Source organism: Carassius auratus, chromosome 48 (genome assembly GCF_003368295.1).
Source record: "Carassius auratus strain Wakin chromosome 48, ASM336829v1, whole genome shotgun sequence".
NCBI lineage: Eukaryota > Metazoa > Chordata > Actinopteri > Cypriniformes > Cyprinidae > Carassius > Carassius auratus.
The window spans coordinates 10,172,804-10,198,474 of NC_039290.1; the positions used below are offsets into that span (position 1 = coordinate 10,172,804).

At 35.3% G+C, this 25,671-nt stretch overlaps 1 protein-coding gene across 1 annotated transcript; it reads right to left on the reverse strand.

Moving 5' to 3' along the window:
• Positions 1-1,798: 1,798 nt before the first annotated feature.
• On the reverse strand, positions 1,799-25,564 carry LOC113065826 (polycomb protein SCMH1-like). Its single transcript, XM_026237357.1, is given in 16 exon segments — positions 1,799-2,353; positions 3,325-3,485; positions 4,562-4,771; positions 8,064-8,195; positions 9,152-9,313; positions 9,400-9,603; positions 10,752-10,878; positions 10,990-11,291; positions 17,913-18,156; positions 18,238-18,326; positions 19,626-19,860; positions 20,074-20,126; positions 20,129-20,149; positions 20,228-20,296; positions 20,368-20,404; positions 25,487-25,564. Coding segments are annotated over 15 exon segments (2,166 nt in total). The 5' UTR covers positions 20,399-20,404; positions 25,487-25,564; the 3' UTR covers positions 1,799-2,227.
• Positions 25,565-25,671: the final 107 nt, after the last annotated feature.

Sequence of the window (25,671 nt, forward strand, 5' to 3'; positions counted from 1 at the left end):
CTACATGTATTCATTACCATTTAGGCTTAAATTTAAGATTTATGTATTTAAATTGCATTTCAATTTTATATTTCACAGTGAACGTGATTCATATTTTTCTTGTCATACATAAACGAAACCGGCCAGTTTCTGAAATAGTACTAATAATAAACAAAATGTGTTTTAAAACCAAGTTTATGTATTTTACATTTATAAGTATCTCATACATTACCTAAATGAATTTAGCTAGTCGTATTTAACCATGTTTATCCTAGATTCTAACTGATTTTAATAAATGCATTTGGAAAATAGTCAGATATAACCATGCAACGACTTTGAGAGCAAAAATCAGGCCTGTTTTTAATTTATGCATGATCGACAAATATAACGTTTATTATTATTGAAGATAAACGCTCAAATTTAATCTCCAACCATAAAAAAGGCAGTTTAACCCCTGTGCGGACCTCATTTGGGAGTCACACTCAGGGTCTTCAGGGGTCATAAGTGACCGGACACCTAAAATGTAACTTTTTTGCCCCCCAGTAAAATCAGTGGAATATATTTTTATTCAATAATATTTTTTCTTTTTTCTTTTGTATTTTGAGAAAATTTTAAGGTATTAATTCATATTTATGCAATAATTATGAAAAAATTTTCTCATAGAAAATAGTACATAATTTTTTTTTCTAATTTTTCTAAATTATTTTCGAATTAATGTTGTATTTCAGATTAAACCAGAGACTAGGCCTTTCAAATACATTTTTTTTGAAGATTTTTTAGCGCCACCTGGTCAGAGCAAAGAAAGAAAAACATGTAAGTGCATGGTGCAACCACTTATTACCAGTATAGGAATCTATAGAGAGGCTTGTGAATTCCCTTATTGTTTTTAGACATAATTGCTTACTCATATTAAGTAGTGGACTTGAATATATATTAATACATTCTAAAGAGTACTTTTTGTATATTTTTTATATTTCTTCTGTTATAAATAATGATTTCATGCATTATTTGCATTAAAGTTTTTGCATTATGATTGCAATCAAACCTGAACATATTGTTCAGTGGCACAGAGCTCCTGCAAAAAAATAAAAAATAAGAATCCTCAGAATGGTGCAAAGGACCAAGTCTGAGTTTCTAAGTGCACTGACAAACCCAAGAGGCAGCGCTTGCTTCTCATCGCTGTTTTACAGACAGCAGGTCATAGGTGTGTGCGTGTGTGCGCGCGTGTGTGTGTATGTGATTATTTAGAGTGTCATACCTTCACTGCTGTTAGATTTTCTCTGCATTATGACTGAATTATTGAATGGATTTCACATTCTCAAAACTTTGCTCTGTGTTACAGACACAGTAGTTCATAGGTGTCTATGTGTAAGTATGTGTGTGTGTGTGTGTGCATCTGTGTGTGATTGGATGTGTCAATATCACACTCTTGATGTTTTATAGTGTTATCCATTCACTGCTGTGCACTTTTTTTCAGTTTTGTGATCGATTTGTAGATTGTGTACACAAATATTCTCTGAATTGTTGTATTTTTGTCTATTTCCCATTCATTTCCTATGGACGGTCATTTTTGACCGAAGACCATGAGTGTTACTATTTTTTTTACGCCCACTTAGACTGTTCGAATCATGCCCTCAATTTTTTTGTATGTTCACACCCCAAATGCCATGAAAGTCACCGCATTTCATATCATTCCGATGAAGCTGTGATTTTTAACATTTCAAAACGTAAAATATTCCGGTCAGAAATGACCGAAGACCGCACAAGGGTTAAAGGGTTCAAAAATAATGAGGCATAATCGCGTGAAAACGAGCAGCGTGAACATTCTTCAAAACGTCTCTTTTTTGCGTTTGACGGAAGAAACAAAGTCGTACGGCTTTGGACTGTATATGATAATGATTGGCCGAACGTTTCCCCTTAGGATTGTGTAGCATGTGTTTTGTTTGACGCCAGTGAAATACACAAACGAGATTTTCGGTGGCTGGAAGTGATGTCAGAAACATCTGTGGACTAGTATGACGTCACAAAGAGGTAGAGCAATACATAACCAACATCAGACGCAGAAACGATTTCTAGGGGCGAGATAATCGTCCTGTGAAGCTGATTGATCGCAGGAGGTAAGAACCGACCGAATGCTCCTGTTTGCCGACGGCTGATCCCAGAGAGCGGCACTAATGTTCCTCAAAGTGCGCTCTGGCTGCAGATGAACGTCAGGGTGAGACGGCATGTGTGTGTGTGTGTGTGTGTTTCACTGCTTCCCCTGCTTGAGTCTCTCGATGTGGTGGCACAGTTTGAGCGCCGGTCCCAGTTTCAGCCCCATGTACTTCATCACCATGTCGCTCCTCAGTAACATCAGAGCTTTCCCGTCGATCTCCTGCAGACAGTAAGAACACGAGGTTTACAACAATTAAACTCTAAATGTGCGATGATGTCAACTCCAGTGGCGGCCAATCAGAGGCTCCGATTCACGACCTACACCTGACCCTTCAAGTGTTTATTCTTTACTTTCTTTTGAAGAATGTTAAGGACTAAATGTGATTGGACCCCCCACAAAAATACTGAGATATGCAGTCAAGTTAAACTTTGAAAAAAACAGTCTGCTGTGAAAATATATTTATATAAATATTAAAAAAAAAAAATTATTGTATTTACTGTTTTTTTATGGTAAATAAAATTATCATGTAATATTAAATATATATTTTAAATAAAAAAACCCGAAATAATATTATGCCAATTAAATTGTATAATTTTTATATTATACAGTTTATTTAAATACCTTCAAAATGCAGTAAATGCTAAGAAAATATGCAAATGTATTTATTTAAACACTTTTTAATGAATATGCAAAAGCAATATTATCAATATTAATTTAATTAGTAAATAATATTTCTAACGATTTCTGAGAAAAGCATTTTAGCATAATTAAAAAAAGGTTGCTTCAATTAGTCGGTGTGTTTATGCTTATGCATTTAGCAAACGTGACTTGCATTGCATTTAAGGTATTTTTTTATTTATTAATTCATGCATTTGCTTGGAATTGAACCCCTGACCTAGGTGTTGCTTGCACAATGCTGAACTGTTTGAGCTAGAGGAATGTTTCTGCATGATAATAGCAGCATTACTTTCACACTATTTTAATACTAGCACTAAAGAACAAAGTTAATTTAGTAACTCGAGTTACTCATGTGAGACTGTCCAGATGGGGTGTGTGTGTGTGTGTGCAGATGAACGTAAGCCTCGCCAGTCAAGTGTAAACACAGATGATGCATGTTCCCGCTCTCCCTCGCGCTGAGCTTGATTTACAGACAGATCTAAAAGCACAGAGAGCGCGTGAAGGTCACTGACGTGTTTTCTGAAGAGCTCTGCGTGTGGAGCCAGTGCTGTTGGGTCCGCGTCCCGCACAAACCGCATCACTTCCTCTATAGACCAGGAGGACGGACTCCTGCCGGGGATTCTGGGAAGCTCTCGGTCCGTCGCTGTCTCGGGGCCCGTGGTAGAGCTGGCTGCTGGAGAGAGAGAGAGAGAGAGAGATGTGCTGGATCTGTAGCTAATGTGATTATGCTGATGCGGTTCCTTCATTCTCTCTCTCTCAGTCTTTGATGTTTTCTGTCTCCTGTCAGTTTTCGGAGACTTCTGTGTGAGCGTTACTGAGATGTGAAGGTCTCGTCGTACCATGAAACACAGGATTTGTTCTTCTGAAATTGAGTTCGATGCACTATAGACTGAAATCTAATGTTATTGTAACATTATATATTTTAATATTGTTCTTTTTGTTAAAATGTTGAGACTTAAATTGTTAAAATATTATATGACCATGTGTTAATATCTAATTTATATGATCCAGTGATTTAAATGTTTTTAAAAAATAAACATTTCGATACATTTACATTTAAAATGTCATGCAAATAAATATCAAATGGCTTAAGACATTTGTTTTTGAAAATATACAAATGATTTTATAGTGAATAAAGTTATTAATATTAAATGTACTCGATACCTTTCAAATTATTTTAACTAAAAAAATCTGAGCAGTATTTACCTGGTATTTAAGGCAAAAACAAAACATTAGCATGCACTGAAATATATACTAAACACTTCTAATACTTAAATATTTTAATATTAATTAATCGTTGTATGGTATGATGATTAAACAAATTACATTTTTAATTATTTCATTGTTTTTTATTTAAATTATTTTATAAATAACTAAAATATAATTTATTAAAGTATTTTATTTTATTTACAATTAAAAAGTGAAAGATTCACAACGTTTTAAACTAACGGGACTGCAGATGGAAATTAGCATTTGCTAACTCTGGTACAAAACATCTCTTCGTAAGATGAATGTATTTTGTAAAATGTCCCTGACAAATAAACTGATTAAATAAATAAAATAAATAAAAATAATAATGATAATAATAAAATGAATACTAATGACAGCTGATTTATAATTATAAGGATTTACCACAGACATTCAAAAAATTACAAAAACTTTAGATTTTGAGATTAAAATGGAAACAGGAAACATAAAAATAAAACATTCCTGTCCTGAATAAACTCAGTGATGTCTGCAGAGACTCACCCTCCACTCGTCTGTGTGTCTGTGGGGAGGGGTTTGACACCCGTCTCCGGAGGGGCGGCCCGTTTCCATGGTAATACGGGTTGTTGGGCATTGATTGGTACTCTGAGGTGCTTCTCAAGGTCTGTGGGCGGGGTGTCATGGAATTGGAGGCGGAGTTCATGAAGCGCTGCTCCTTCAGTAATCCGCTCTCCTCTGGAGGAAGAGTCTCCGCTACACACACACAAACACACATATATATATATATATATATATATATATATTCCTCTCCATAATTCAGTAGGAATACTTTCCATATTCTTTTAGAAATCACACTGAACAAAACCGTTTTATAATCTCATTAGTGAAATGAGATGAATAAATATAGCATGTTATTCATCTTGAAAGGTAGTGCTGTGAAAGCCTCTCTGTACAGACACACACCTCTGACGGGTGTGTGTCTGTGTGTGCTGTACCTTCTGACAGGTGTGTGTCTGTGTTTGTGTCTGTGTGTGCTGTACCTTCTGACGGGTGTGTGTCTGTGTTTGTGTCTGTGTGTGCTGTACCTTCTGACGGGTGTGTGTCTGTGTGTGTGTCTGTGTGTGCTGTACCTTCTGACGGGTGTGTGTCTGTGTGTGTGTCTGTGTGTGCTGTACCTTCTGACGGGTGTGTGTCTGTGTGTGTGTCTGTGTGTGTGTCTGTGTGTGCTGTACCTTCTGACGGGTGTGTGTCTGTGTGTGTGTCTGTGTGTGCTGTACCTTCTGACAGGTGTGTGTCTGTGTTTGCTGTACCTTCTGACGGGTGTGTGTCTGTGTGTGTGTCTGTGTGTGCTGTACCTTCTGACGGGTGTGTGTCTGTGTGTGTGTCTGTGTGTGTGTCTGTGTGTGCTGTACCTTCTGACGGGTGTGTGTCTGTGTGTGTGTCTGTTTGTGCTGTACCTTCTGACGGGTGTGTGTCTGTGTGTGTGTCTGTGTGTGCTGTACCTTCTGACGGGTGTGTGTCTGTGTGTGTGTCTGTGTGTGTTGTACCTTCTGACGGGTGTGTGTCTGTGTGTGTGTCTGTGTGTGTTGTACCTTCTGACGGGTGTGTGTCTGTGTGTGTGTCTGTGTGTGCTGTACCTTCTGACGGGTGTGTGTCTGTGTGTGTGTCTGTGTGTGTTGTACCTTCTGACGGGTGTGTGTCTGTGTTTGTGTCTGTGTGTGTTGTACCTTCTGACGGGTGTGTGTCTGTGTGTGTGTCTGTGTGTGCTGTACCTTCTGACGGGTGTGGTGTCTGTGTGTGTGTCTGTGTGTGTTGTACCTTCTGACGGGTGTGTGTCTGTGTGTGTGTCTGTGTGTGCTGTACCTTCTGACGGGTGTGTGTCTGTGTGTGTGTCTGTGTTTGCTGTACCTTCTGACGGGTGTGTGTCTGTGTTTGTGTCTGTGTGTGCTGTACCTTCTGACGGGTGTGTGTCTGTGTGTGTTGTACCTTCTGACGGGTGTGTGTCTGTGTGTGTGTCTGTGTGTGCTGTACCTTCTGACGGGTGTGTGTCTGTGTGTGTGTCTGTGTGTGCTGTACCTTCTGACGGGTGTGTGTCTGTGTGTGTGTCTGTGTGTGCTGTACCTTCTGACGGGTGTGTGTCTGTGTGTGTGTCTGTGTGTGCTGTACCTTCTGACGGGTGTGTGTCTGTGTGTGTGTCTGTGTGTGCTGTACCTTCTGACGGGTGTGTGTCTGTGTGTGTGTCTGTGTGTGCTGTACCTTCTGACGGGTGTGTGTCTGTGTGTGTGTCTGTGTGTGCTGTACCTTCTGACGGGTGTGTGTCTGTGTGTGTGTCTGTGTGTGCTGTACCTTCTGACGGGTGTGTGTCTGTGTGTGTGTGCTGTACCTTCTGACGGGTGTGTGTCTGTGTGTGTGTCTGTGTGTGCTGTACCTTCTGACGGGTGTGTGTCTGTGTTTGTGTCTGTGTGTGCTGTACCTTCTGACGGGTGTGTGTCTGTGTGTGTGTCTGTGTGTGTTGTACCTTCTGACGGGTGTGTGTCTGTGTTTGTGTCTGTGTGTGCTGTACCTTCTGACGGGTGTGTGTCTGTGTGTGTGTCTGTGTGTGCTGTACCTTCTGACGGGTGTGTGTCTGTGTGTGCTGTACCTTCTGACGGGTGTGTGTCTGTGTGTGTGTCTGTGTGTGCTGTACCTTCTGACGGGTGTGTGTCTGTGTGTGTGTCTGTGTGTGCTGTACCTTCTGACGGGTGTGTGTCTGTGTGTGTGTCTGTGTGTGCTGTACCTTCTGACAGGTGTGTGTCTGTGTTTGCTGTACCTTCTGACGGGTGTGTGTCTGTGTGTGTGTCTGTGTGTGCTGTACCTTCTGACGGGTGTGTGTCTGTGTGTGTGTGTCTGTGTGTGTGTCTGTGTGTGCTGTACCTTCTGACGGGTGTGTGTCTGTGTGTGTGTCTGTTTGTGCTGTACCTTCTGACGGGTGTGTGTCTGTGTGTGTGTCTGTGTGTGCTGTACCTTCTGACGGGTGTGTGTCTGTGTGTGTGTCTGTGTGTGTTGTACCTTCTGACGGGTGTGTGTCTGTGTGTGTGTCTGTGTGTGTTGTACCTTCTGACGGGTGTGTGTCTGTGTGTGTGTCTGTGTGTGCTGTACCTTCTGACGGGTGTGTGTCTGTGTGTGTGTCTGTGTGTGTTGTACCTTCTGACGGGTGTGTGTCTGTGTTTGTGTCTGTGTGTGTTGTACCTTCTGACGGGTGTGTGTCTGTGTGTGTGTCTGTGTGTGCTGTACTTCTGACGGGTGTGTGTCTGTGTGTGTGTCTGTGTGTGTTGTACCTTCTGACGGGTGTGTGTCTGTGTGTGTGTCTGTGTGTGCTGTACCTTCTGACGGGTGTGTGTCTGTGTGTGTGTCTGTGTTTGCTGTACCTTCTGACGGGTGTGTGTCTGTGTTTGTGTCTGTGTGTGCTGTACCTTCTGACGGGTGTGTGTCTGTGTGTGTGTCTGTGTGTGCTGTACCTTCTGACGGGTGTGTGTCTGTGTGTGTGTCTGTGTGTGCTGTACCTTCTGACGGGTGTGTGTCTGTGTGTGTGTCTGTGTTTGCTGTACCTTCTGACGGGTGTGTGTCTGTGTGTGTGTCTGTGTTTGCTGTACCTTCTGACGGGTGTGTGTCTGTGTTTGTGTCTGTGTGTGCTGTACCTTCTGACGGGTGTGTGTCTGTGTGTGTGTCTGTGTGTGCTGTACCTTCTGACGGGTGTGTGTCTGTGTGTGTGTCTGTGTGTGCTGTACCTTCTGACAGGTGTGTGTCTGTGTGTGTGTGTGTCTGTGTGTGCTGTACCTTCTGACGGGTGTGTGTCTGTGTGTGTGTCTGTGTGTGCTGTACCTTCTGACGGGTGTGTGTCTGTGTGTGTGTCTGTGTGTGCTGTACCTTCTGACGGGTGTGTGTCTGTGTGTGTGTCTGTGTGTGCTGTACCTTCTGACAGGTGTGTGTCTGTGTGTGTGTGTGTCTGTGTGTGCTGTACCTTCTGACGGGTGTGTGTCTGTGTGTGTGTCTGTGTGTGCTGTACCTTCTGACGGGTGTGTGTCTGTGTGCAGGATCTTCGGGGAGAGAGGAGCGCAGTACGATGGGGGCGAGTCTCTGGAGATCCGCTTTACACCTCTGTTCAGAGACGGACCGTCTGACACCATCTCCTCTTTAACTACACAAACACACACATAAATATCATCAAAATTCATCTACTTCAAATCTGACTGCTGTGGAACAGAGATTCATCTAGAAGATTGTTACCATTGGTATTTAAGTAATATTTACACGCAGTTTTATAATAGTATAGTATTAATATTTTATAATAAGGTTAACATTGCTTAATATTTTGAATTGGCTTTTATTTTTTTTAACTTATCTGATTTAATTTTAAATTTAGTTTACATTTTGGTTATTTTTTTATGTGTTTTTTGTCATTAGTATTCCTCTCATACTACTATAATATTATTATACTTTAAGTTAGTATTTATTTTATTTTCATCTTACATTTTCATAATTTTGTTGTTTTTGTCAATTTAATTCGTTTTAAGTACTATTTCTATTTCTATACTATTACAGTATATATGAATATTTTGAATTAGCTTTTATTTTCATTTTGTCAGTTTTATTGTAGTTATGTTTTAGTCGTTTTGTTATTTGCTTTTTCATTTGTTTTTTTTATTTATATATTGTTATAGTACTTATAGAATGTTTTGAGTGAGCTTTTATAGTTACATTTTCGGTTTTCATTTTAATTCTAGTTCATTTTAATTTATTTAGTTTTGTTTTATCTATTAATATTTATAAATTTGATTTTATAAATATTTCAAAATGGACTTTATTTTTATATATTTTCAGTTTTCATTTTAGTTTGAGTTTTAGTAGTTTGTTTATTTTTATTTCAATGAACAAGAATGAGTTTTAACAGCTTTAGTCAACAATACATTAGTTAACATTTGATCGAACAACAGGTTTTTTTTCAACTGTTTTGAAGCAACCTAAGAGTGAGTAAATTAAGAAATACTTTTTATGCAGGGTTAAATTATTCCTTTAACATAAACAAAAACATTTCTAAATGAATTTCAAGTGGCGCATCACACCATTGTGGCCAGTCTGAGCCTGTAAATGTACCTGATTTAGCGCGGTCGTAGGTGTTTTGTGGACTGAACGGTTGACTGCTGAACAGATTATCACACTGCAGGTGTCGACACACTCGCTCCAGGAAGTGCAACACGAACCCGGCGCTCGACGCTGACGGCAGCTTCACCAACCGCTTCCCACAATCTGTCCGGACTAGAGAGACAAACCACGATACTTCATCATTGTGAGTGTTTTAAAATCACACTGAATCAGGTTTGTGGTTAAGCACTCATCAGTACCTCTGACCACCTCTCCTCCGCCGCCTTGGCTCTGCAGGCATCCCAGAAGCACTTTGGGCTGGTACGCACAGTCCAGACAGGCTTGAACCGTCTGCTGCAGAACCAGATTCACCGCCTCCGGCCCGAAGTGATCCGGCAGTCTCTGAACCTGCTTACGGTCCAGATGTGGGCCACAGTTCCCGTGTTTATTCACGTATACACACACTGATGGAAACGGACAGGACAGGCATGTATAAACACTACTGTACAGAAACACCATGACCTACTGCATTAAAACAGATCTGAATGGATTATTGAGGTTATCTAATCTTATAGTGGTTAGGTCTGATTATTATGGTCATGTGGTCTGATAGTTGTGGTTATATAGTCTGATTACGGTAGTTATAATGTCTGAGTATTGTGGTTATGTAGTCTGATCAAAGTATAGTCATTTTAATGGTTATGCGGTCTGATAATTGTGGTTACATCTTCTGATTACTGTAGTTACAGTATGTACTCTTCTTATGGTTATACAGTCTGACAATTGTGGTTATGTAGTCTAATCAAAGTAGTCATATAGTCATTATAATGGCTATAAGGTCTGATAATTGTGGTTGTATAGTCTGATTAAAGTAGTTATGTCTGATTATTGTGGCTATGTAGTCTGATAAAAGTAGTCATATAGTCATTATAATGGCTATACAGTCTGATAATTGTGGTTATAAAGTCTGATTACAGTAGTTATGTCTGATTATTGTGATTATGTAGTCTGATCAAAGTAGTCATATAGTCATTATAATGTCTATAAGGTCTGATAATTGTGGTTATATAGTCTGATTACAGCAGTTATGTCTGATTATTGGATCAAAGTAGTCATATAGTCATTATAATGCTATAAGGTCTGATAATTGTGGTTATATAGTCTGATTACAGTAGTTATGTCTGATAATTCTGGTTATGTAGTCTGATCAAAGTAGTTATATATTCATTTACATGGGTCAGATAACTGGTTACATAGTCTGGTTACAGCACTTATTATAAATAGTCAACTTATGGTTAAACAGTCTGATAATTGTGGTTATATAGTCTGATAACTGTAGTTATAATGTCTTATTATTGTGCTTAAGTAGGCTATTCTGTTAATATGTTCTGATAATTGTGATTACTGCAGCTACTGTATAAAGCCTACCTATTTTAGTTATATAGTCTGATTATTGATGTCACCATTGTCAAAGACAAATTTAAAGTATAAAGTAGTTACTATGTGTTCTGATTATTGTGGTTATGTAGTCATACTGTGATCAAGAAGTCAGCTTTTTCTCCCTTTTATGACACACTAGCAGCTATATTTGTAAACAAGCTCATTTTATTACCAGTAGACACCACAGATGAGGGGGATCCCAGAGGAGGGAGTCCATCGCTGGGCATCTGAGTCATGGGGACCCTGGAGTCTGAGCTGGCTTCTATAGACATGGCACTCTGGAGGAGTCTGGGCTTCCTCTGAGAAACAAAAACACAATCTGCTGAAGTATTTCACCAAATGACAACCTCCATATCCTTTTCAAATGTGACAGTCGTCCATAAATACACACATAAGTCCTTCAATGCTACCTTGCTGCCTGGTTTAGGTCCTCTCTTCTTGTATTGACGCAGGGGATGCTGGGAAATGGGTGTGGTTTGGGGTGTGGCTTCTCCTTGATCTTCAGTGTCTTGAGCCACGGTGGAAACGGCCAGGGCTTTCAGCAATGCGATGGTCTCGCTTTTCGGCCGCCGTCCCCTGATGCCCTTCCGCACGGGGAGTTGAGGAAGAGGAGTCGGCAGGCGGTGAGGAATCGGCATGGAGCGCCGGGGCGGTTTAGGGTTAGAGGAAGAGGAAGAGGAGGAAGGTGTAGAACCCGGTTTTGGAACGGAGACTGCAAAATGGAAAAAATAAAGTAACATTTTTTTAATAATAATAAATAAATGCTAATGCAGTCTGTTCATAACTGTTATCTAGTTTGATTATTGTGTTTACATAATTTGATTACTTATTATGATTATATAGTCTGATTATTTGTGGTTATATAGTCTGATTATTGTGGTCATATAGTCTGATTATTTGTGGTTATATAGTCTGATTATTGTGGTTATTCAGTCTGATTATTTGAGGTTATATAGTCTGATTATTTGTGGTTATATAGTCTGATTATTTGTGGTCATATTGTCTGATTATTGTGGTTATGTAGTCTGATTATTTGTTGTTATATAGTCCGATTATTTGTGGTTATATAGTCTGATTATTTGTGGTTATATAGTCTGATTATTTGTGGTTATATAGTCTGGTTATTGTGGTTATGTAGTCTTATTATTGTGGTTATGCAGTCTGATTATTTGTGGTCATATAGTCTGATTATTTGTGGTCATATAGTCTGATTATTGTGGTTATGCAGTCTGATTATTTGAGGTCATATAGTCTGATTATTTGTGGTCATATAGTCTGATTATTGTGGTTATGCAGTCTGATTATTTGAGGTTATATAGTCTGATTATTTGTGGTTATATAGTCTGATTATTTGTGGTCATATAGTCTGATTATTGTGGTTATGCAGTCTGATTATTTGAGGTTATATAGTCTGATTATTTGTGGTCATATAGTCTGATTATTTGTGGTTATATAGTGTAGTTATTGTGGTCATATAGTCTGATTATTGTGGTTATGCAGTCTGATTATTTGAGGTTATATAGTCTGATTATTTGTGGTTATATAGTCTGATTATTTGTGGTTATATAGTGTAGTTATTGTGGTCATATAGTCTGATTATTGTGGTTATGTAGTCTAATTATTTGTGGTTATGTAGTCTGATTATTGTGGTCATATAAGTCTGATTATTTGTGGTTATATAGTCTGATTATTGTGGTCATATTTTCTGATTATTGTGATTATGTAGTCTAATTATTTGTGGTTATGTAGTCTGATTATTGTGGTCATATAGTCTGATTATTTGTGGTTATATAGTCTGATTATTGTGGTCATATTTTCTGATTATTGTGGTTATGTAGTCTGATTATTGTGGTCATATTTTCTGATTATTGTGGTTATGTAGTCTGATTATTTGTGGTTATATAGTCTGATTATTGTGGTTATATAGTCTGATTATTGTGGTTATATAGTCTGATTATTGTGGTCATATAGTCTGATTATTGTGGTCATATTTTCTGATTATTGTAGTTATGTAGTCTGATCATAACTGTTATACAGTTTGATTGTTGTGTTTACATAATCTGATTACTGCAGTTACTATATATAGTCTAATTAGGATAATATAGTCTGATTATTTGTGGTTATATAGTCTGATTATTGTAGTTATGTAGTCTGATCATAATTGTTATACAGTTTGATCATCGTGTTTACATAATCTGATTACTGCAGTTACTATATATAGTCTAATTATGATAATATAGTCTGATTATTTGTGGTTATATAGTCTGATTATTGTAGTTATGTAGTCTGATCATAACTGTTATACAGTTTGATTATTGTGGTTACTTAATCAAATTATTGCAGTTACTATATATAGTCTAATTATGATTATATAGTCTGATTATTGTGTTATATAGTCTAATTATTCAAGCAACTTCATAGTGTTTATTTATAGTTATATAGTCTGATTATTGTGGCTATATAGACTGATTATTGTGGCAGATAACTGTGGCAGTGTAATCTCATTATCATGCCTCTGATTATTTCATGAACCTGTCACAATGTGATGCATACAATGAGGCTGTTATTGGATATTTATTTGATATTAATTGCTAGAAAACAGGGCTGATGTCACAAATTTTGGTAACAAGTATTGCAGAAACTACAGATAAACTGCCTGCATTTAGAATGAATATACCATATTCAGAACAGCTCATATAATATTTAATATGGCCTCCGTTCATTAAATAAACAGGAGGCCTATTTATGTGGCGTATCTGTTGAAAGTGCTTGACTAAACACACACTTTCATCTGAACACATCCTGTCCTTTAACACACAGTGAGTGTGTGAGTGTGTGGCTGTGCACATGAGTGTATGTTTACCCTAAATAACTCCAGTAAAACTAAATTAGAGGGTTGTGGGAGGAAAAAGAGTTTGCCAGAGATGTGACACACTTGTACTCAAGCATATGGCAACGATCATGCAGATATTGAGTTTTAACATGACCCACTACCCTATAACTGTACAGTAAAAAACACATTTATTCCTGCTGTATTTCCAGCATCATTCCTGCAGTCTTCAGTGTCACATGATCTTCAGAAATCAGAATAATATACTCAAGAAACATTTCTGATTATCATCGATGTTGAAAACAGTTTTGCCGTGCAATATTTTTGTGGAAACTGTGATACATTTTATTTTCACGTTCTTTGATGAATAGAAAGCTTAAAAGAACAATTTATTTGAAACAGAAGTCTTTTGTAACAATCTCAATCTCTTTACTCTGTCACTCTGGATCAGTTTAATGCAACCTTGATTTTTAGCAGTATTTTCGATATGTCCCACCTGAACATCAGAGACACAAAGAGTTTTAATGCAGCCTTCTAATCGCTAATTAGACTTCTGACTTAAGAGACTACTAATTCAATGGAAAATCTAGTGTATGTGTATGTGTATGTGTGATTTTTCAGTTAAAAGCTTTTCTCTAGTTGGTCTTTACTGTAAACACTCTCACCACTTTCCTCTCCGTCTGTTTAGTTTCTCTGGTTATTCTTCGTTTTTTTGCACAGATGTGTGTCTAAGTGTGCGATTTGTTTATTTTCAGACAAACTCTCGAATCCCTCGTGACCCGCGCGGCTCGCTCACTAATTATCTCATTCACACATAATTACTTGGAAGGGCTACAAAAAAACAAACAGCGCAGGTCATTCCATGTCATCCAGCTCCAAAACAAACCCTTTAAACAAATGTCTGTAATTCACAACACAACATGTGGCGCAGAATTACAAACACTGCAACGTGAGATCCGGAGGTTTGTATAATTTGGGGAATATTTTCTGCAAACACAAAATGAATTCCAGCTGCGGCCGAATGAACATGAATGGAAAGGCGTATATCATCATCTATAGCTCAGACTGACTACACTCAAAACACCAGATCTGGATTAAATCCCAGCTAATTCATGACTTCAGTGTGTGTTTACTAATCATAAAACCGCTCTGTATTCTGAGAGTATGAGAGCCAAACGTTCACCTTCAATAGCAATATTATCAGGCACGTGCACAGGTAGGGCTCAACCTGTGCAGAGCACATGCCCTTTTTGCCCTTACACTCCGAAGTGCCCTTTTTTTTGGTGGTGTTTTTTTTTTTTTTTTAATCACTGCTATTGGTCACCCTTTACGTCTGTCTTTCTGTTTTACCAAATGAAAGTTCTTAAAACGAGCTTGTGTAAATCTTATTCGATCCTCAAGCGGTCAGTAAGCTGATAACTCCGCCCCCTCTCATTGATTCAACTGAGGTTCCACAGCAGCCGCACAGTAGACAACAGCGGAGCTGAACAAAGTTTTGCGAAGGGTAAATAAATATCTTGTTGTTTGAATAAGTACTACTAAACACTGTCTATAAAGGCTCATATTTTATTTATTTGATGTCTGTCTGACTCACTGAGACATGTGGGACGTCGCCTGAGAGAGAGGGCTAGCATTTGCCATCTAGTCATAGCCAATACATAGCCAACACTTAAATAGCCTGTGCAGATAGTAGCATTTTATCTTTTATAAAATGCTAATTTGGCCAAATGCATTTTACCACAGGAAAAACTGAGCGCTCCGTCTATATAGCTAAAAAAAACTAGTTTGTAACCTAGATGAAAATGTAATGTGATGCCGGCAGCGGCAGGCGCCATCGCCATTTTAATGACGGACAGAAAAAAAAATCACATTTGCACACATTCGCTGGTCAAAAACGATATATTGATAAGTAATACAACAACATATAATTAGTTTTTACCATCGGAAAATCATAACAGGTGCGCCCCCGCGCTGTTTCCTACTGGAACTTACACAAAGCGACGAGTGATCCTCGTCACCTAGATAACATATATTTCTAAGAAATTTCTTCTTTGATTTATGATTGCTGATACACTTAATTTATTAACATTTAGGCTAATCATGTTATGGTATACTCTCTGTATACTCTATTTATAAAATGTTGTAAAACATGGTTTTACTACAGTAATGTAGTAGTAACTAAAAAAAAAAATTACAGAAGATCACTGAAATCTTTATATTTTATCATACAGAATGTAATTCGTGATTCATTCCAAGGCTTCATTTATTTGATCCAAAATACAGCAAAATCAGTAATATTGTGTAATATTTTTACAATTTTAAATAACTGTTTTCTATTTGAATATTTTAAAATGTAATTTATTTTTGTGATCAAAGCTGAATTTTCAGCATCATTACTCCAGTTCAGTACTCTTCAGTGTCACGTGATCCTTCAGAAATGCTTTTCACTGCAACTGTACTTTTCACACTATTTTTATTTATTTTTTCATTGTTGGCTTATTTTAGGGGAAAGTGTAGTGAATAAGAGACCTTCGAGAGACCAACATCCCTGGTTCACCACAGTATAAGATTTTTGCCAGATACATGGCTCACAGAAGGTTGCTGTTGTATTAGGTTTAAAGAAGCCCTTAAAACCCTGTTTATCTATATTATCTAATATTATTATAATGGTTGTTATTAATCGTGAATAAATCTAAAGCTTTTGAGACTATTATTTTGTGTTATTGAATTTGTCATGAAGATGTGACCATTTCTTCCTTTTATGCAGGCTTACTAAATAATCTTGATATAAAAAGGGGGGGGGGGGGGGGTGCCCTTTTTCAGTTTCAGCACATGCCCCTCAAAAGGTCTGTGCACGGCCCTGAATATTATTATGTTGCACACAAAATACTGTACTTACTATCAAGATATACACATAGCGTATTAAAAAAAGACTAAAATGTAAACTAAAAATAAAAACTGAAAATATAAAAAGTCAATTTAAAATCCTAAAAAATACTAGAATATTAAATAAGTGATACTTAAATAACAGTGAAGCTGACTGAAAGATCAGGAATAAAATGTTTAAGTTGAAGTAATAAATTACTAAAAATGAAATATAAATACAAAAAAATAATCAAAGCAATATATATATATATATATATATATAAAACTAATTCAAAGTCATTATAACTATAAATCGATAATACTAAAATAGCACTAAAGCTAACACATTAACTGAATTTTCTTTTATTTCCTATGAAAAAAAATCATTCTTTTTTTTTCAAATGATGTATATATTATTTCAACCCAGATGAGGTTTGAGTTTAGGAAAGATTGAAGCAGACATTAGAGTAGACCCAATTGTGATCGCATTAAGTTTTAAATGCTGAAACTGCAAAAGAAACACCTTAAAAACAGCTGAAAGAATGAGACAGCCTTGATTGGGACTGTTTTCATCTCAGAAGTGCTTCCTCCTGCAGTGGTCACGTGATCCCCGAGTGTTTCCGAGCACTGTAGCGCCCCCTGCTGCTCACACAAGCTCGTTACACCTCTTTATTTTACAGGATAGAGAAGAGCAGGGGAACCAGTTATTTTAGTTTATTAAATCAGATCATAGTACTTATAATATTTTGAGTTAGCTTTGTTTATAAATATATAAAAAGTTTTCATTTACATTTTTGTAAGTTTTAGTACTTTTATGTGCTTTTGTCTTTAATATACTTACACTAACCTTTCTTTTTCTAATTTTAGTACTTCAGCTTAAACTTATTTTATTACAGTTAGCTGTCAAGTAATTTCATCTTAGATGCACTTTAAGTCATCTAGTGATTCATAAATAAAAATGCATTTGTCTTGGTCTTTTTACAACCAGTGATTTGCCATTTTTCCCATATCATAGTTTTTATATATTGTTTTTATTTTGATATTTTCTGTTGAAATATTGAATTTTAGTTAACATTCTAGTTATTTTGTCTTTTTTTTTTATCTACAATTTTTATTACAGTTTTAGTTGTAGTTAATTTGATACATTAAGTTAAACTAAATGAAAATAAGAAATCTTGCCTTGACAGCTAGCTGAAATAAAATAAGTTTACTTATCCAAAATAAAACATTACGTTTGACACAAATTTGCTTCACTTTTGAACAGGTTCAGTGCAATGCTGTTTTACTATCATTCTGATACAAATTCAGTTTTTATTAATATTTAGAATGTTTATACACACACACACACACACACATATATATATATATATATATGTTTTTTTTTATTTAGTCAGATTTATTATTTTTCATTTATTACATAGCTTTAATTCTATTTCAGTTTTAGCTTTAGCTATTTTAGTACATCAAGTTTAGGTTTTTCTATTTAATTTAATGTTTGTTATTTAATAATATATTTCACATTTTTAAATGTATTTAATATTTTATGTTTATTTTCTTTTTCAAATAATTTCATTGTGTGGGATTGGAACCTATAACCTTCCCAGGCCACTAAACTGCGGTACAGCATCGGTCACTCACTGCTGTTTCCGGGCGGCTGCAGGCTGTGTTTGGTGACCGAGCACCAGCCCACGGGGAAGATGTCCCTGGAGTCATAGCGGCACCAGTAATCGAACGCCCCCCTCCAGCCGTCGAACATCACGAACACCTCTTCCCCCTTCACCTCGCCGATGGTGGCCGGACAGATCAGGTACGGGTTCTTCTTGTCCACGGCCTCCAGCTTCAGGCCGGGCTTGAAGTGGTTCTGAGGCGGCCGCAGCGGCTCCTGACGGAAACACAGAGCGTCAGTGTCACAAAACCTTCCTCCTCTGTGTACATCAGTTCTCTTTCTGTGGAGGTCCAGCACCTTTTTAAACGCCGTGGCTGGTGCTATCTCGGCTCCATTGAGCGTCCTCAGGAGAAACATGGGCCACGACGAGGCGTTCATCCTGAATCCTGAGAAAATGAGAGAGAGAGAGACGCTTATCATCCGTAATTCTGCTCATGTGTTCAGATTCATCTCATCAACAGCCAAAGCAGAAGACGATGTCATTTCCTGCAGCAGACCAATGTTTTATATTGCTAACTGTAAAAAAAACATGTTCATTAAAATAAAATGTGTAAAAATTGAATGGAATATCAAAAATATATATGTATTTTTTTATATTCCATTCGATTTTTACACATTTTATTTTAAATACATAAATAAATATAGATTTTTTTTGTCACAAAGCCAAAATTTTCATTTAGTTTAAGTTGAAGTACTAATATTACAACAAATAAAAACAACAAAAAAACAGGCATATAAAAAAAATATGCTAAATATATATTTTTAAATATTCATAAACTCCAAAATAAAAATAATTTTTTAATTTTAAAAATAAATAAAAATTTAAATATTAATAATCTATAATAAGAATATATATATATATATATAATAAAAATGACAGTATTAATTAAAACAGGAAGTAAAGTGACATTAGGATGTACTTTTCTTAGCAGTCAAGCGCTGTTACCGTTAACTAAAACTAAATACTGAAAAACTATATTTGTGTTACTTGAAATAAACTAAATATAACAAAAAATTATTTCAAGTTAGTTGTGAAGTAAAACTTTTCAAATTTTTGTCTGGTTTAAGATGAAGTGCTAAAATCTTAAATAAATAACTTAAAATTTAATGAAAACCAAAAAGACTATTTCTTTTTTAAATAACTAAATATGTAAACTAAAATAAAAATGGAAAATGGTAAAATATAAAGGTAAATTCTCTCATTTTTTGTTTAGTTTAAGATGAAGTACCAAAATCACTAGAACTAAAATTTAACTTAATAAAAGCCAAATAAATATGACAGAATGGACTAAAATGCAACAAAATTGAAAAATTGAACTAAAATCTAAATGACCATAAATAAATAAAAATGAACAGAAATATTAATAATACTAAATAAGTAATAAAATATTAATAAATATTAATAGAATCAGGAAGCTGAAGACAGGCAACATTAGAGAAGAGGATATAATTTACATGCGTTGAAATAAAATACATAATTATTTCAGAATCAATTTCTCTTTATCGTTTAACTTCAGTTTAACCTGAAGAACTAAACCAAAACTCAAATAAATGTTAATTAAAACTAAATAAATATACTTTAAAAAAGGGATTAGACTAAAACACACAACAAAATTACCAAAACTTGATCTAAAATTAAATTCTTAAGATGCACAGTCAGTGGGAGGAAGTGACATCACTCGTACCCAGCGGCGGCTGCAGCATGTCTCCCTTCTTCTCGCACGAGCCGATTGGCTGGATGTCGGCAGAGTCGACCAATCGCCAGAAGTCGTTGGTGCTGTCGCTGCCGTCCAGACGGAGGCGGAGCCTCGCGCCCATCAAGCCCATCACCGTGGCGATGCAGGTGGAGGTGGAGTTACGAGGGTCCCGGGCCTCCAGCTTCATCCCCACCTTGAACTCGTTGGAGGGAGGAATCAGAGACTGGAGAACAAACACTCAGTTAACATCCCAAAACATTGAGGATCAGATCTGAGTCTCTAAAACATGACTGATGGAGAATCAAGTGAAGCTGAGCTGCTTCAGTCCAGAACTTGATCACAATCACTCAAGATTTGACTAGAGCTTCACTACAAGAAGTGAACATCTCTAGACTCTCAATCAGAGACAGAAGGCATGAAAGGGTTAATGTCTGACCTGTCTGAAGCAGCTGGGGGGAGCGGGAACGGACGAGGTCTCTCTTAAATACCCTCCCATGAGAAGGAGTCGCTCACTGCAGCAGAGAAACACACATGAGGCGCTCCACAGACTCTGAGCTTCACATTCAACACTCCCAGATCAACACCAGTACCTCTGAGCGGTCCAGGACCTGAGAGAGACATGCTCCGGCCCGCTCCGTCCTTCTTACTGTCCTTGAGATCTGAAACCAGAGCTCAGTTCACATCACACACACACAGAGTGTTTCTGATCAATGTGTGGGGGTCTCTTTACCTCTCAGTGGTGTTCGGACCATGCTGGGCATCGGCTGCTGTGAGAGGACAGAGGTCATCTACATTAGTTCAGGATTACAGCTTCTTTACAAATTAACTCTGTTTATTTCTTTTCCTAGTGTTGATTAATTAATTACTTGTACATTTCTGCAGGGTTGGTGCTCCGCACACGGGGAATTAATTTCTGTTGCATTTGTTTTCAAATAATTAATATTACCAAATTATCACACACACACTACAGCAAAAATAAATTCAACATTAATAATGATAATAACTATTATAATAATTGACCATCAATAATAAATGATAATTGAGCATCAAATCAGCAAATTATTTCTATTAAAACACAAAAAAGCTCTTTTAAATTGTAATTTCATTTTACAATATATTTTTTTACTGTATTTTGATATAAATTTTGATACCTATATATTATATGTGGTAAATAAATAAATATATTTATTTATTTATTTAAGTTACTTTTAAATGGAAACTGATATTTTTGTTTTTCTCAAGACGAAATAATAATTACATTAACACAATTTTTCAAAATAAACACACACTTTTGAAAATGAAGTTAGTGATCTGTTCTCCTCCCAGATTCAGTGAGGGCTCGTGTGAACTCATGAGAAGAACTATTCATGTTAAACTGAGACGGACATGAAACAGAAAACACACTCTCTGCTGAAGGATGGAAACTTCCCAAAACACACTTCATTTCAGCCGCCTACGCAAACACACACTTCCTTCACACGCCGAAGAACCAAAGCATCTGATGAGAGAGTCCTGTTCGATCAGAACTCAATCACTTTCCCCGGACAGTGAATAATCCCAGTGTTTCTGTGCTAAAGCTCCCGATGTCTCGCCAAAACTCTCTCTCAAAAAACTAAAACTACAAATATAATAATCATAACAATTATTAACATGAAAGGAAATAAAATATAATCTTCAACTTTTATATTGTTGGCAAGGCAGCATTTTCACTTGATTTACTAATTAAAGTAACTAAAACTAAAACCATAGAAGTTATATTACAACTTTAACTGAAATTAAATTAAATATGAATTTTAAATAACTAAAACATAGAAATAAAAGTCATTACTCAATATACACATTAATTTAAATAAACTTTAATATACAAAAAATGACATTTATTTCAGCTAGTTTCAGCACAATACTAAAATAACTAAAACTAAAAATAACCTGAAATAAAATCGAATTTGAAAAAAGAAATTCAGCTCTAGTTGCCAAGTCAGCATTTCATCTTTCTAGTTTAGTTTAACGTGAGGTAGGGAAATAACAAAGTCTACATAAACCAATTAAAACATTTTTACAAAAATAACAACAAAAAAACAATATTAAATTTAAATCGAAATATTAATAAAAGCTATAATATAATATAATAAATAACTCTAATATTAATTAATTAATGAATTCAAAGTGTATTAATGAAATTAAAACAACAGTGTCTTGGACAGGTGAAAGGAACGAATGAAAACAATATTTTCTGTCATTTATTTGATTTAAAGTAGCATAATGAGATATTTATATTGTCATTTTTGACCGGGAACCACATAAGTGTAATAATAATGTGGAGAACAACCCCCACCCCCCAAATACAAAAATTATCACCCAAAAAAATGAAATAATAATTTTTATAATATAATATGATATGATATAATGTGTGAGTGTATTTGTTCTTTGTGAAGTTGTTATACCCTGAAAGTTTTAGTCCAGTTGTCAAAATGAGTGCAACATGAGAGTTAATGTAACAATTTACCTTAAAAAATTTTTTTAATTGTCACGCAAACATTCAGTTAATTGTAACAATTTAATGTAAAATGGTTATGTAAATACAGTTTATTAAATTAAATTAAGATTTTTCACAATTACTGTATAAAAACTCTGCTTGACATCCATTGTGTGCAAAACATTTATACATATATATATATATTTATATATATATATATATATATATATATATATATTTATTTTATTTTTTATAAATCTTATAATAAAATAGCAAAAATAAACATTCTCACTTAGAAATTTCACAAATAATTACAAAGAAAATGTCAAGTTAGATTGAATTAAACACTAAAGTTTGAAGTAGAAATGACAGATTATTTCCCTGTTAATCTTTGTTTTCCTTTCATCTTCTGTTGTGGTCAGTTTCTGTGTGGAGATCTCGTCTGTGATCTCTAATGATGTGTGCGGGGTCAGAGGTCATCACTAATCACTTCCCACAGACTCTGAAACACTTCGTTTGCTGGTATTTCAGCTTTAATGACTCACGTGTGTGATGAAAGCTGCAACATCAGTGAAACTGAGATTAAATACTATCACAACTTCCTTAAGATTCATAAAAGAATTATTACGCTGAACCGAAATCAGAACCAAAATCATAATCTAAATATGCACGAATCTATTTAAATGTCATTTTGACCTCGAATTCAAAATAAATTCTAAATGATTTTAAAATTCCAAGTAAACATCATGGTTTCATTAACGTTGTATTGCAGCATTTTTACACACACTTAACTGTTGTGAAAATAGTGTTGGATAAGTGGATAAGAGTCATATTTAATAAAATAAATACAACAACAATCTAAAACTAACAAAAAGTAGGTAAAGAGAATCAGAGGCTACGCACAAATATAAGCAGAATAAATATATACAGCTTTATAAATATTAATATAAGCAAAATTTAATCAAACAATTATTCTACTGAAAATATATATATATATTTTTTTTTTCAAAGGTGTAAATCTAAGATTACTGGAGCATGTTTTACAAGAAAATACTATTTCAGTCTTTGTTACTTTACTTTTTTATTTCACATTTAATTCAATGTACTGCTTGTCATTTCTTTGTAATTATTTATGAAATTTACTATCAATGTCTGTTTTGAATTTTTTTTTTCTGCAACAGTTTATGTAAAATGTCACAATTACAGCATTCAAAAATATTTTTATGAACGAATTACACAAAAAACTTGTATGCAAATAAGTTTTTACTTATTAATTTGCCAGCAAATAATTTAAAGCATTGAATCAAACGTTTAAATAACTATATTAAAAAATTATATATGTGGTTATTAAATATTGAATATAAAATAAATAATTACATATCATTATATTGAATTTGATTAAATATAAAGTAGTTAAGCTAATAAAAACTACTATTAATATTATCATTAAATGAACGTTTCAGACATCAGCACGTCTCATGACATCTCTGACTCACCTTCAATCATAACATATCCCATAATTCCCCTGAGATTCCCACAGCGAAGGATCCCAACATTCCCGGAGGCACATCACATTCCTGACACAATCACTCGTTCACAGAAATGTTCATTTTGAATTCAAAGCTTCATTTAATAAAGTTTGATTCACCGGTTCACTTGACTGAGAGATGATTGACAGGTGGGCGGGGCTTAGTGCCTGGGGGTTGTGGGCGGAGTTAACCGTGATTCTCTTGATTCTCTTTTCATCATTCACAACAACAAGTGCGTGCTCAGGTCTGTTTGATTTCCTGTGGTCTGCATCATCATCCAGCCTCCGTCAGACACAACAGCGTTCTCTCTCAGACACACAAACACAACCTCCACCTCACCATCATTTGCACATTGTGCACGAGCCATACATTCATTCATCATGCAGCCAGTCTCCACCGCACAACTCACAGCTGACACATTCATTTACAAGAATAATCAGAAAGAAAGAAAGAAAACGAAGACTCTGAAAGTTTCTTACACTGTTTGAAGGAGATCCCATATTTATAATTCTTAATTAATCCTTATTTTCCAACAAAGTAATAACAGTTACCAGAGTTATACAACATGTAAATTAATATGTGATCTATTATGCTTGGTTTTTTTTTTTATACAAAGTGTAAAAAAATTATTTTTGCTATATATTATATATATATATATATTAGTGCTGTCAAATGATTAATAATGGCATCCAAAATATTTTTTTTCCCATAATATCTGTGTGTACTGTGTACATTTATTATTTATATAGAAATGCACACACATGCATGTATATATTTAAGAAAAATGTTTTTTTTAAATATATATTTACAATATTTAAATGTATATATACTATATATATACACACACACACACACACACACATATATTTTTTCATATATAGATGTATGTTTGTGTTTATATATATATAATAAATGTACATAGCACACACACATATATTATGTAAACAAAAAAACTATTATATGATAAATAATTGTATTATTATTATTATTACTATTATAAATAATAATAATAATTATAATATTATAATACATTAATATAATAATTATAACTATATTAAATATAATTAATTATTATCTAAACTTTTACATACATAATTAAACATGAAATGTATCATACTTACAAATTAATATATAGGTATATAATTTTAATTCATTATTACATATTGTACTATAGTGCGATATATTTTAATAAAAAAGTGTTAAAATATATATAATAACATTTTATGTAATGCATTGAAAACACACGGAGAAGGGAAATCTATTATATAAATATAAACATTTGAACATCTATAATAAACAATTAATGTTAAAACCTATTACTTTCTTAATTTTGCACTTTAGTTGGTAACAGAGATGGTTATGATATTATTTAATAATTAATTACAAAGGCATTTACATGGGATTTATGAATACTTAAAATAATACTAAAGTCCACGTCTTTTTAAAAACACGGCGTTACCACAGTAACAACAAAATAACGGCTGTTCTTATTTTTGCGTAAACTTTGTAAACAACATCAGTGTTTTAGACGTTACTGATGTAATAACGCAGTAATACTGATCCTGAGATGATGAAAATATGAAAATATGAGTGTGTTTATGACTACAAACCCCCGGTTAATACACATCAACAGCGATATGATCAATAACGACGAAACACAAACATCTGCGCGTTATTAGATCAGAATTATAACATCAATAAAGAGAGCGCTGAACACCAGGCGACATAAACGGCTGAATTATCCTACACAGCATGTGAAAAAGTTCATCGTTGCCATCCGATAATAACGACTAATATCCTAACTCATGGGAGAAGATAACATAAGTAGGGAAATGTCGACCAACCTTCGCTTTTTTGTCGAAATGTAGACAGATTTCAGCACTTTTCGCAGCTCTCCGTCGCCATGTTTGGGTCAGAACTGCGCATGCGCAGACGCACAGCAGCTCATACGCACACGGTATAAAAAAAACACAACAAAAACTTTTAGTCTGTTTATTAAAGAGAATGGAATCGAGAGCACTGTTAAAAA